At 48.8% G+C, this 13,979-nt stretch overlaps 1 protein-coding gene across 7 annotated transcripts in view; it reads right to left on the minus strand.

Moving 5' to 3' along the window:
• The window catches only part of TOX2 (TOX high mobility group box family member 2), a 150,690-nt gene that overhangs the window by 113,508 nt on the left and 23,203 nt on the right, over positions 1–13,979 (minus strand). The window contains exon 1 of one of the 7 annotated variants that reach the window (XM_080403790.1): positions 12,804–13,957. The exons of 5 other annotated variants lie outside the window; for them this stretch is intronic. Coding sequence is in view for 1 of the 2 variants with exons in the window: in XM_080403785.1 (XP_080259911.1) it covers positions 2,592–2,768 (177 nt within the window). In the remaining variant the exon portion in view is untranslated. Of the gene's footprint in view, positions 1–2,591; positions 12,783–12,803; positions 13,958–13,979 lie in introns of those variants that run through there. One more of the 7 variants, XM_080403785.1, reaches the window with a different exon arrangement.

Below are 13,979 nucleotides of genomic sequence, written 5' to 3' on the forward strand. Positions count from 1 at the left end.
GGACATGCTGGGAGAGGGTGCCAGCCCCAGGAGCAGGTGGTGGCACGGCGCCCACGGCCACTCCTGCCACAATCCATGGCATGGCTGGGATGCTCTCTCAGAAAACCCTGTCCTTCTCAACCGGTACCTTATCAGCCAGTATTACATCTCACTTTCCTACAGCTCGTGCTTTCCCTGAGGCGATGGAGGGATGTTCGTGGAGAGAAGTCCAGTGGGGTCCAGGCACAACTCCTGCGCACAGGGCTGCCCACAGGGTGTTTCGGTAGCACCATCCCTGCAGGCGTACGCACCAGGGCGGCATCCCCACGTGTTCACAGGGATGTCAGCAAATGCACAGGTAGATGACAGATGGAGGGGAAAAAAGTATTGCTTCTTCCTAAAAATATAAGGTTGCCTTGAATTCTGTTTACAGAGCAAATGTTCAAATAGATCATTTGCTTAAGTTTTTCAGCAGACTTTCTCAAATTGTCATTTTTCTCTGTCTCTCCAAAGCACAAATGTATTGTGTTTCTACAATTAGAAAACACAGTAAGTGAGGCCGGCCAGAACGAAAAAATATTGTGAAAGTTACACTTGCATACACATACACACGTGCATGCAAATTCACACACACATTCAGTGTTATACACTTACATATTTATGTCCATATATATGTAACACCATACCCCCACATACACACCTGTCTACGTATGCATGCAAACATCGAGCCCCTCGTTCCCTCCACTCCCCACTGCGGGGGCAGCAGGAGCACAGGGCCAGGCAGCCCCCTGCTCCCACCGGCCCCCCTCAGCACAGCTGCCCCTGCCCAGAGCAACAAAGCAAACCTGGCTCGTGGGCAGCAGAGCAGACCCCACTGCATTGATCCAGCTGCAAAAACCAAGGGAAATTAAGTATAAGGGGAAAAACCCCAATTCCAGCTCATCTCCTTTTTTTCCTTACAGTTAACATCATCTGTGGAGGAGCACAACCCATATTTGACTCACACAAATAAAAGCGTCTGTTGATGCATGTTCTCCTCTGTGAGGGTTGTACAAGGCAGGGGGACATGTCACTGTGATGGCTTGTACTTTCACTAATGACTCCAAGATCAATGGCACAGCAGATGAAGAAGAAAGTGATTTAATTTTCAGATCAACAGATTACACAAGTACACAAAGTATTCCATGTCAAACAAATGTGTTACCTTGATTCCTTCCATCCTTCAGCTGAGGTAGCAGCAAAATGCTATCACATTGCCCATTTTTCATTCCTTCACCACCTCCAAGACCCTTGGCTACATGAAAGGCCCCACCAGACTTATTTTTTATGTAGAAGACACAAAGCTGATGTAGTCAAAGTCCCTTGCTAGTAGGGGACTTTAGTTGTCCTGATAATTGCCCAGACTTGCAAAACACTTGGGAAAGGAGCACAAAGAAAGAGGAAAAATAAAAACTTTAAAAAATAAAAAGATCCATAGTAACTAAACCTTGACATATGGGTCCTGGGGAGCACAAGGACCAAACCTAATAATCAGAGGCACGTATTTGAAAAAAGTGGAATTAGCAGGGGCAGACTGCACCGGAGCACTCAGGAGAAGAGCAGGACGATGAGCTGGATGCAGGGAGGCAGGGCTTCACCCCCTGCCTTTCGCGGGACCGTTCAGTACTGCTCTAACTCAACCTGTGGCTGCAGGAGGGGAGAAGCAAGGTGAGGAACACAGCCTCCCTCCACCCTGAGCTTGTCATTATCATCATCTGAGTGCTTTTTGGAAGCCTCATTCAGGAATAGATTCAGCTGAAAACATCAGCTTCAGCACCCAACTCTTCCAGTCAGCACCAATTTCTACTCAGCATTGGGTTAAGAGAAATTTTGAGCTTGGTAATTAAAGCCCACTTAAAAGAGTTTCCTCCATCCTCAAGAGCCTCATGATTTACTGTATCTCTTACTTGAACTCACATATGTCTTGTATTTCCAGACATTATGTAATGAGGTTTTTGTGGTCCATAGAGCTTTCTTACTCATCCTCTTGCTGGTGCAGCCAATAACTACATGCGCAAACATTTCTAGGAAAGTTTTCAATATTTTACACCAGATACTCCAAAAATTGTCACGTCATACGCACAGGCACAAAACCCACCCCAAGCTATCTTAACATTTCATGGCAAGCCAAGGTTAAAATGGTCCAGACACAACCAGTTTACATTCTGGTGGCCCCAAACTGTGGGAACTGCCTCAGCCTTGTTTCTTACACCCCTCAAACTGCGTTTTACGGCACTAAACCTCATGGAGGAGTTGTGGGAGATCACACGGAACCCAGGAAGGTGATGGTTACCCAAAGGGTCCTGTGCCTGTTTAAGGTCACGAGGAGCGAGGGAGAAGCATTTCATGCTCGCCCTCTCCAGCGGCACAGCTCACGGCAGGGCAGGGCCACCACGGGCTCACAAGAGCAGGCAGTCTCCTATTCCCCTTTTAGCTACAGCTGCTTTTTCTCAGAGAGCATCTAAGACTTGAGAAAAGCACATAAAACTCTGAAACTGTCCTCGAGTCTACTAGGTCACAAAAAGAGAAGAACACAGACACAAAGATACAGGGTGACAATTGCAAGTACCTACCGATACCAAAGGGTGCAATTCAGTTTGGCCAGTCTTTCCATGTACAAACATTCGGCTCCCACAGACTCCTACATGCCCCACTGGAAACCAGCACCTGGCACGTGGAGATAACTGGGCTGATCTGGTCATGATTAAACTGCACTGAACTTTCTGCATCAAAACCAACGGCATCGCCATCCAACACGGACGGGCCAGTTTTATCTACACTGTGATGGACACCTTGTGCGAGGCTGCTCATCTTTTTGCTAGCAATAAGAAGGATCTAGTTTTCATAAGTACTAAAAGCTCAAGCTCCACTGAGGCCAACACGCACAGCCAAAGTTCCTAACGTCTAGGAAAGAGCTTGCAATTAAAGGGGTTTCCTAAAGTCTGGTCTCAGTGTACCCACTTAGACCCCCAGGCACAAAGAAAAGTCTGTGCATCCACTGCCATTTGTGGATCTAATTAGCTATCACTGAGCCCTATTAGGACCTCAACACTATCGCAAATCAAATGCTCAGGCAAAGGCTGTGAACTGCAAACATGAAAAGGGAGGCCAGGGTGGCACTTTTGACCAACATCAGACATGAAGCCTTGTAACACACAGAGAAGTGCCCTTGCCCGCTGACATACTTGAGGAACCACCAGGCTCATTGCGCCTCACCTTGCACTGGCCAAACTGGTGGCTCCCCACGCTCCAGATCTTCCTTCCAACAGGGGAAAAGCAGCTCTTCCTATAACTGTGTGTCAATAAATACATAAATAAAGTCCTTCACACATCTCCCTGCTGGAGGAATAACCAAGCAAATAGCTATTTGGTGTACATGGTGCCTCTGCCACGCCAGCGGTGATGGCTCTAACCAGTATGGCTGCTGTCAGGTGATAAATCAGGTGCCCTTTAACTCCACAGCTGAGCGATGCACACCCCACAGTACTGAAAGCACAAGCTATAACCGATATTTTTACTGACAGGTGATAAATCACATGCCCTTTAACTTGCATGTACCAGTTGCAAATTTAGTTAATTAGAAATTCATACTCACTTCTTTTCATGTATTATTTCCCGCTTGATTTACATGAGCTGTTGTTCTTTGAATGCTTCCTGGGATTAAGGCACTCGGATGCTGAGCGAGCACGAAGCACAGAACTTCGCTGCAGAGCACCACGACCTCTAGTGCTTTGCAATCTGGAGAAATTACTGGCAGTGCAGAGAATTGCAGCAATGAAGAGCGACCAAAATGTTTTACGGACATGCCATGAGAAAGTGGCTCCCTGCCAGCAAGCCCAGCAGGTATGGCTTGCACACGTAAAACCAGTGCTACCACCGGGAGCCTTCCCTGAAAGTATAAAAGAGACTCTTTCTCAAGCCTGTAGAAACACAGCTTTTGCATTTTCACACGTTGCATTGCAAATAGCTTTAAAAAGATCATTCCTAGTTGCTCCTGGAGGTCTTTTGCTAACCCCTGGGCAGCCTCAGCCTCTCACAGCACCACCACCATGACACTCGGTGAGCCCAGAGCGCTCTCCCACAGCATCAGTGAGGGAGAGCTCGCCAGTGCCCTTCTGCATCCTCCAGCACCCACTCTGCTGGGTGCTGGTGAAGGAACTGCCACCCACTCCACTCACCCTGCTTTACAAAATCCACACCAGAATTTGTTATTCTCCTCATTCTGGCAAATTATACCAACTCCCATTTCCAACTATTTTGTCCGCATTTTTCTATGAACACTTTTGTGCTACCAATAGTATTTTCAGCTTTGCTACAAAAGGGCATTTATTAAAATATTCCATGACTGCAGAAGATTCATAACAGATTCAGAAACCCAGTGATAATCATAATAATTTTTTAGCACTTGTCTGCCAGACAGAATTATCAGTAGAAGTGGGGCCCTGTTATCTGCAGGAGTGGTATATGATACATTCATTATTTTTTTTTACCCTCTATAAACTTCAATTATTAATGATGGAAATTTTTCCCCGCCTATTCTTCCCTTGGTGGGAAAAACAGCCATTACTGACATTTGCTGATTTAAATCTAATCCTCCTCATCTGCATGTAGATGAGGCTCTGCTTGACTCTACCCATTGATCCAGCCAGGAAAAGGTACTCTATAACTTAATCTGATGTCAAATCATGATGTGTCCTGTAGGAAACCAGTGCTGTAGATCTCCCTGCTATAAATATGTCACCAGAATTAACTGAAAGCACTAATAAGGTCACTCAATGAGCTCCGCGGTGCACAGGGCAGTGTGAGGCTGCTGTCTTGATACTTGTGATTGATGACACCAAAAATTAGCCAGAACAGAGGGTTGTCAGCCAGCCTGGAGGCAAGGGACTCACTAACACGCTTTGCTTTCTGCCTGTGCTGGGTCCCATCCCAGCCCTGGCACTTCTGAAACATTTTACACACTTCACATTAAAACAAACAAATAAACAAACAAATATTCCTACTACTAGCATAAAACAATAGAAAAGAATTAGGAGGTCTTCCAGTTCTCCCTTCCTGCAAGTTTATCCTGCTGCACCCACTGTCTTTGGTGAGCAACTAGAGCCAGGACAGAAATCCTGGAGTCTTGTTGCAGGCAAAAATCCCCACGGAGGATGGCAGGCATGCTCAGCCTGCACAGGGACGGCATTGGGTCCTGAAAACGGAGCCCACGCTGCTCCAGGGATCAAAGTCCTTATACCTTGCTCTCTCTGAGCTGGTTTCTGCACACCACGCTCCAGCCAAGACACGCCAACCCAGGCAAGAGCCTTCACTGGCAGCTTGTACCCTCTTCTGCCCACCACCTCTCTCCTAACACATGCACACATGCTGTGGGTCTGTGGATAAAAGGTTACAAACCCCCATGTTCCAGTTTTCCTAATGCTGTCTCTCATCCTGGCTGGTTCAGCTCTGTGACCATCGCTGTTGAGTTGCTCATCACTGCCAAGATGGCCAAGGCACCAGAGCTCTCCAAGGGGTCCCATGGTGTGTCACCATACCAGGGATGCTGGGGCCACCAAGTATGGCCATATAAGCCCCTCGGTGCCAGGACTAATGGTGGAGAAAATTAAGCAGGAGCCAACTTCTGAGTGACCGCTCAGGTGGTCTTGCTCTCACGAGCACTCTGAAAAGCAGCAGCTTTTGTCCCCGGAATGTCTGCGATTCTCACAGGGGTGGGGGTATCCCTCAGCCCCAGGCTACGGTAGCCTGCAGAGCTCTGGCTATCAGCAGGTCCAGAGATGCTGTACAAGATGCATGACATCTCCAGCAGGGGAGTCCCTGCTTAATTTTCTCCATCATTAATCCTGGCACTGAGGGGCTCACATCCAGCGTGAACCAAGATTCACCACGGAGCTGCTGCTACCCCCATTCATTAGGGGTGACAGAGCTGCACCACTCAATTCATCTCCTGCTACCAAAAGACCACCAAACTAACCCCTGAACTAAAACTTGTCCTCAAATCCCCAAGAAATCCCCAGGAACACTCATGACTTTCCAGAGCACACCAGAGCTGCTTAGATTTCTTTCCACTGTGGTCCTTTTCAAACAGATGATGTTGCTTTTGGCGCCTATCCCAAGTCCATGTGCTTCATCTCACTGTGGCCATGTCCAACCCATGCCAACTGCTGGGAGAAGTGTCCACCACAGCTTGGAACCTTCCTCTCGCTTCCCAGGTGGAGGCATACCCCCACCCCTGCAGGAATCAAAAACATTTTGAGGACAAAAGCTGCAGCTTTTCAGGGTGCCGGTGAGAGCTGGCCCACCCCAGCTATGGCTCAGAAGACTGTTCCAGTGAGCAGAAGCAAAGGGACAGCTGCGTTGGGGTATTCACCTCATGCACGGCTCTTCCAGTGCAACACTGTTTTCCTTTACACATGAACGGGCCTCGCACATGAACAAAGCACTGGGAACGCATCTGACCAGCCCTGAATAACTGCCAGCCCCTGAGCACATGGGTCAGCCCCGTCCTAGCCACCAGGCACTCGTGACACAGCTTGGTTCTCTGCCCGAGAGGCAACTTGGACCAAACCATCATTCCTACACCTGAGCAGCTGAGACAGTGCCACTTGGTGTATCAGCAGGGATGCAAGAGGCAGAGCTGCAAGCCTGTCCTCCAAAGCCATACAAGATCCCACGTGTCCCTGGAAGAGTCAGGAGCCTGATCCACCTCCAGTTATATTCACAAAAGTCAAAACCAAGCAGAGGACCTCAGAGGTCAACAGGACTGCCAAGTCCAACCAGCCCAACCCTCCCAGCACTCCTGTAGAGCAGGGCTCCCTCTCAGGGTTATTCTCCTGGCTATACATTGTGCTGGATGCCTACAAAATGGAGATGTTGAATCAGTCCCTCCACTCAACTGAGTGCAACCAAAGCCATTACCGGATAGGGTCTTTTAGGGCCTCTTCAGCTTGTGAGCTGGGTCTCCTCATTACAAACCAACCAGCCAACCCAAAACAGCTTCAAGAAACATCAGAGAACCAAAATCCGTTCAGATTTCAAGCCTGACCAGAAATAGCCGGATGGGGCAGTGAGCAAATTAGAACAGAATCCAGACTTGAATTTACTGGAATCTTGCCCATTTTAGAGGGCTCATAAACACAACAACTCTTCGGTAATCCATCATCCTTAAAGCCAAGAATGTGGGTTATCCTCAGAGCTGCTGTTGCGGGAGCGGTTGTGGTGCCACAGAGCAGTTAATGCTGGGAGCCAGGTGTTCAATAATCCCCGACCACAGAGAATATTATAATTGTTAGCACTGTAATGATAGCGAGCGATTTTAACAGGCGGCCTGTATTAACAGACTCACCTTAAGCAGAGGAGCAGGCAGCATTTTCAAACAGCATCTGGACTCATCCTCATTATTTACCTGAACAGATGTTCACTGTGATACTTCCTGAATCCTGGAGCTGGATATTTGTCAGCGTTAATGGGATTTCCAGGAGCTAGTTTGCTTTAGGAGCTCATTTTCTTATTCAAATTGTAACCGTCACCATTTTCTGTTTTGTGTTGCCTCTTTCGCTCATGATTATCTTCCTGGGTTTTCACTTTTCTCTGGGTCACTGAGTGCGGATCTGTTCTAATTACTGTCATTTTAGCTTTTGTGCCGCACTCCGTCACACTGGGATCCGGGCTACATAAATAAGTAATACAGCTGCTCTTTGTAGTTTCTGCTAACCAAGACAGAGCCCCGCTCATCTCGTCTCACGCTGGGGGGCTGTGCCAAGAGCTCACCTGAACCCCAGCCTACGGAGGAGCCCACTGCCCTGGCCAGTGTTTGGCTTCCCCCCACGTGGGTTTTTGCATCGTTTCAGTCGCCTCTGCTTAGACACGGATGCCCGACTTCCACTGCAGCTCCCTGGTGCGGATGCTGCTCTGCCTGCCCGAGGGTATGAAGTTATACTAATAGGGATCACAGGGTAGCAGTCACTCTAAAGGTTTGCTAAATTAACAGTATCATTGCAAACACCTCATGCCTTATGGAAAGGCTTAAATCAACACCGAAATGCTGCCTAGCTGGGGAGGCTGCAGCCCTCCGAGTCCAGTGCTGGTCCAGAGCCACGTGCCGTACACAGAAGCATAAAAGCTAATTGTCTTTAAACCCTCAAATCCTCTCTGTTTGGGAATTGACAGCCCTTCACCATCAGAACTTGCATTTTTCTTGTGCTCTCGCAAATGCTATCAGAAGAGGAAGGCAGCAGTTATGGGATGCGATAGAACTGCAGGATAACAATCTGCACGTGATTACTTCAAGTGTTTAGTGTGTGTGGTGGCCAAAACAATGAGGGCGCTGCTGCCCCGGTCCCTCTTGCCGGGTGCATCCTTCCAGCTTCAAGAGAGAACACATAAAGTAACTGCAAGGCAAGGATGTGCTGCTGCATCACGAGCTGAAGGGGCACAGAGCTCCTATCAGGGCTAATGCCCGAACACCCCAGCTGACTACAGAGAATTGAGATGTGCTCCTGACCCAGGGGAAGGGCTGGCAGAGGTGCCTTTTAACAAGACCCAGCTCCCGTGGCCAGGAGGACAAGTCGTTTGAGAGTAAAGGGATCAGAGCTGTGTCAGCCAGGTGCAGATCCTGGTGACTGCAAGGAAGATAGGACCCTACCAGAGGGAGGATGCTCAAATATTTGGTAAGCAAGTCAAGGATGGGAATACACATGATGTGATGGCCTCAATACTGCTAGATTTCTTTAACATGTGTTTTTTTTCTGTAATAAATAGTATTTCCATTAGGAGAAGCTTCACAGGGCCAGCACACACAGCCACTGCTCCCAGGAGTGGTACACAACTGCTGTCATGCACCATTGGACCTGCTGCAGCTGTTAGTGCTGCCCCCAACATCCTGGGGTCGGGGGGCGACAGCCACGATGCAGCTCAGGGCACCCGGCAGCAACACACCTTTGCCCACAGCAGGCACCCCAGGAGGGGCTGGCAAGGGCTACAGAAGCAGTAAGCTGCATCAGACACCTTAAAGTAAAAAAAAAAAAAAAAAAAAAAAAAAGTATGAAATTGCAAACAAGACTATTTAATGATACCTATTTTTTTCTTTCCCCTTTCCAGGAAAAGCCTTTGCTTTCACCTCTCCTGATGCAGCTCAGGACAGCTGTCAGGATGCAGAGCAACGCTTGAGGCTGCTCATTCAAGCTGGCTCCAAAGCTGCTTCTTGCAGACACTTGAAGGAATGAGCGTTCGTTTATTCAGCTGCACACCAGTCACGCAAAACCCAATAAATAACCACACTGAACCGCTTGCAAACACCCAACAGGTTGGAATTCAGTCACACAAAACGGCTCTTCAAACAATACCTCCAGGCACACACACTCAGTAAAACAGAACAGTGTTGACACCCCATTTGTGAACAGGCAGAAGAATCACAGTCGCGCAGGAACCTCGTTCACAATTACAAGCTCAGCCTGTCCTGCTGGCAGACGAATTGGCGGCAATTCGGCATGTCCTTCAGTTGGCATCTGCCGCAGGCCCGCCGTACAGGGACCTGCTGCCTTGCACCACGTGAGAACGGTAGAATAAGCTATTTTCAGAGAGGCCTCATAATTCAAGAGAATCTTATCTAGGGACTTTGTCTTTATATCTTTACCAGAAACATCCTCCCGTTTATCTGATAAGGCGCAGATACATTTCTTGTAACGAGATGCCACGGCCAGCAGGAGCTGGCACCTCAGCAGGCGAGCGCAGACCCGGCCAGCAGGGCCAGCTGCCCCCGGGCAGACCTGGCCTCACTGGGGGCAGGACAGGGACCTCCCCGTGCCCTGCTCCGCCGCCAAGGTGGGCTGCCTGCCCTGCTCCAGCCAGCCATGCTGGCAAAAGCTCCAAGGCTGAGCAAAAGCATGGCACGAGCGGCACGACCAACAAACCAACGAGCAGCATCTCTCCCAGCGTGCTCAACGCCAGGCATGAGCAGTGACTAACACCGAGCGTACCCCCACCAGAAAAAGGCCAATGCAAAAACCACAACCAAGCGTCAGAAGCATTAAACTAAGAGTCAACGCTCCATCGCTTGCTGGCAAAACGGGAGCCAAAGGTTTAGACGGGACTTATGCATTTTTAATCCATTTTTTCTTATACTGGTAGTTTGGTAGTGTCACTTGAAGACAGTGCAAGGCTGCAGAGAACAAAGTCGTCTTGTAAGGACAACACCAGCTAGACTATCATTTCCCTGAATCAGCAAAAGCTGCTAAACCTCTTTCTCAACAAGATCTATGCTTGCAACAACATAAGTGCTTGTTGCATTCCCTTTTTTTCCAGTAAGAGCGTCACCTTGTTACCATCATTTAATAGCAGAATATTGGAGAGGCCACATACCTCCCATTTTTCAACTACAGCAGACCTTGAATTTCATCTTCCTCTCTGCTCTCAGATTTACTGTCAATACCCACATGCCAACTTAGTCAAGCAGTCATATCATTCTAGTTTCAAGTAATCCTGTGCTGTAGGATTTGCTGCAGCTGGTCGGACCAATTAGCTCAACACCTTTCCTTTGGAAATAACCACTGTGTTGTGACGCTTCAAAAACAGCTCAGAACACCCCACAGCAGAAGGTGAGATGTCTGGATAATGACACAAATTAAAAACACATACTGCCTGGAAGTGCAAACGGCTGAAACAGCACCAGGGGAGCAGCCCTGACAGGCTCTCTCGCTGGGTGTCAGCAGCCCCTGGGCTGACATCCCCAGCCACAGTGCATGAGCAACAGGAACACCAACAGTGTGTCCAAAGTCACGTATCAACGAGGAAAAATAGTATGAAGCAGAAACATTCCTTGTAATGACCAAAAATAAAACCCAAACCCATGTGTCAGTTACTGGTTTGTCCCTCTGAGTTGAGCATAGTGTCTCTCCAGTATTAAGAGTGACCAAATGTTTATTTACCTCCCAGCAGAAGACCGGACAGCACTTTGTGCCCATACAGGAGGTACCAGACTCCCACAGGCACTTGGAAATCCCAGCCTTGCTGACCGAGCACAGCAACCTGCCAGCCTCATCCTGCAGCTCATGTTATAGCCATCAGTCAATACTAATGCCAAACCCGTGGTGTGTTACACACGCACTACTGCAGAAAGGCTTTTAAAAGTCATTTAATATCCTTGCTGGAGGTCACATTCAGACCTGGCACGTGCACATGGGTTCGGAGCACACTCGCTTACGCCAAGCAAGAACGCGGCCACTAACAGCACAAGCTGGGAACAGCAGTTACAAACTGGCCAGAAAAATTTCTGTCTTCTTTCATGCAGGGCAAATAGAAAAAAAATAGAAAAGAACAAATCAACAGAAACGGTTCATCAGATAGTTATAGCTAGCTAGAGACAAAAAACCACAGCTTCTGAAAGCTCGTGCACGGTGAAGCTTCTGGGGCACTCACCTCCTGTTTTTGTTTCAATTAAGACAAAAGCAGAGGGTTTTTCAGTTTCTGTATAAAAATAAAAAGAAATTACCAAAGGTCAACCTAGGGCCCTGGCCGAGCAGACTGCAGCACATGGCTCGCATGAGTGGGCACAGCCACCCTGTGCTTTACTGGTCTTACTGGAGGCTACCCCGATGTGTACAACACAGCAGCCCCCTTGCACGGCTCTCCTCACAGCCCGTTCAGTCCTGCGTTTGCTGCAGCGAAGTTCCTCCCTCCCTGCCAGAGCAGAGCCTCCACAGCCACCTTCCTTCCATCTGGTTTTCTCCCCTTTGTTCCCCAATTTCACCACGGTCACATGGATGTTGCTTAATACCCCACAAAGTGGCTGGTCCAGAGGGATCAGGGTGTATCCTTTTTTTGGAAGGGGGAAGGAGCATCCAACATACTTCTCTTCAGGTAAAAAAAAAAAAAAAAAAAAAAAAAGAGAGAGAGAGAGAGAACTGTGATGGAGCGAGGTCCTGGCTCCCCAACCTGCCACCTACATCACCAGGGAGAAGCTCCCTTGCTGGCAGGTTACAGATTGGTATTAAATACTCAGCATCTCTGTTGACTGCAGAATCACCTCACATGCACTGTGCTCCATCTTTAGTTACACCTGGGAAAGCCTCAGCCTGCCAGGGCAGAAAATTGGAACTGGCAGAAAGACCAGGCAGGAAGAAAAGGCAGAAGCAGGCTGAGCAAGAGCACAAAGGCAGCCGTGCAATGAGTCTAACACAAAGGTAAATGCAGCTTGCTGTCCCAGCCCCTCGCATCTCCCTTCACCATCGTTCCTCCTCAGTGCTGCCTGCTCAGCTCACTCCTGCATGCTGGGCTTTCCCAGAGCCTGTCCTACAGGGGTGCGAACCAGCTCACTTGCCGAGCCCAGCTGCCAAATGAGTGGTGCTCCGACACCCCACACATCTGCCAGCCCTCTTCTCCCAGGTAAGGATTGGGGCTCAGCCTGCAGCCGCTGCATGCTGTGTGCTGGGATCGCCCTGGGGTCTCATCCTGTGCTGGAAGGATCCAGGCAGCCCAGAGGGCAGCTCTGCCCATCAAGGAGTCCATAGGGTTTTATGATGCTTTTTCAGTTTTTCTTACAGTTTGATGGCACCAACAAAGACAACAGGAGCAGGACCACACTGCAGTTTGGGGCACCGAAGACCAGCTGCGTTGGTGGGGCAGCACAGGTCAGGTGTGGTTCCCTCTGCTGCTGGGACACCCAGCACAGAGGCACAGGCCAGTGCATGCTGCCGTTCGCCCAGCACACATCTGCCCTGCTCTACCATCCATGCCCAAACAGACCTGCCAGCACCCAGCTCCAACTTCTACCAAAGGCAGGGTCTTACCAGAGTTATTTCAAGCTGCACCAAACCCAGTTACATTCTAATTCTAGAAATTCTGCAGAGCCTCTACTTCAGCCTTGGTCAATTTTAGAATCAAGATGTGGCTCTTTCTGTACCTTCCACCTGAAAAACAAGGAGAGATAGGGACAGAAAACGAAGCCTTCCTTCCTCCTCCCCGTCGATGTTTTATCACAGCAAACACCTGCCATGCAAACAGCCCTGGGAGAAACAGGAGGTTCGTGGAACTGCCTGAACAGCAACACAGACACCACAGGAAACAAAACAACCTGCACGAGGAGAAGAGCTGCACAGCAGCACAGCCCACAGTGCAAATGTTTGCGTGCTCCGGAGACAAGGCAAATTCTGCTTTTGCTTACAAGGGGGTGCGACTGCTCTGTCCCCACCAATTTCAGTTACAGCTTCTGCAAAGGGCCTTGCAAGCGGTGCAGAAAGCTTTTCTGAATATGATCAGCTTTGGGGGTTTAGGTCACAGGCAGATGCATGGCAGAAAAGTCACCGCCTGCACTCAGTGCAGCTTGTAGGTTGGGCACTAGGAACCCCCCTATGAAAGCACCTGGATTCATGGTGAGATGGTGCATGGGGACAAGGGACATCAAAGAGCAAGAAATGTGGGGAATCCTTCATTGTTTCCTCTGAAAGATTTGGATTCAGCTTGCGAGAGCTAATCAGCATCCCTCGCCTCCCCCTCCCCCTCCCCCCCCCCCCCCCGAAGTATTCTTCACTTCCTTTTTTGTTTGGGTTTTTTTTGGTTTTTTGTTTTTTTCTTCTTTTTTTTTTTTTAACCTTCAGAGAACAGAGCCAAGACCAAAATAAATCCTACTACTACCAACTTCTGCAGAGTAACAGGCTCTGTGAGAAACATCCCAATTCCGACATCTCATCATTGAGACATGTTCCTTGACGCCTGCGCTCCCAGGAAGCGGCTCTGCTGCTGCCGGGATGACACCTCTGGGGAAGTCACCATTTGTTTATCACAGAGCACGCAGGGATCAGAGAAACTGGAGGTTATTATTTCTATTTGAGACGTGATTTCAGGCTGTGAGACAATTTTAGACTGTGCAAGCCTGAAATAATTCCCTAGGCCAAATTTATACCTTGTAACAGTCAGAACTATGACACCTGCTTGTCATTTTATTAAAAACCCACATGACCCCCTGA

The sequence above is a fragment of the Falco punctatus genome, assembly GCF_963210335.1.
Source record: "Falco punctatus genome assembly, chromosome: 10".
Lineage (NCBI taxonomy): Eukaryota > Metazoa > Chordata > Aves > Falconiformes > Falconidae > Falco > Falco punctatus.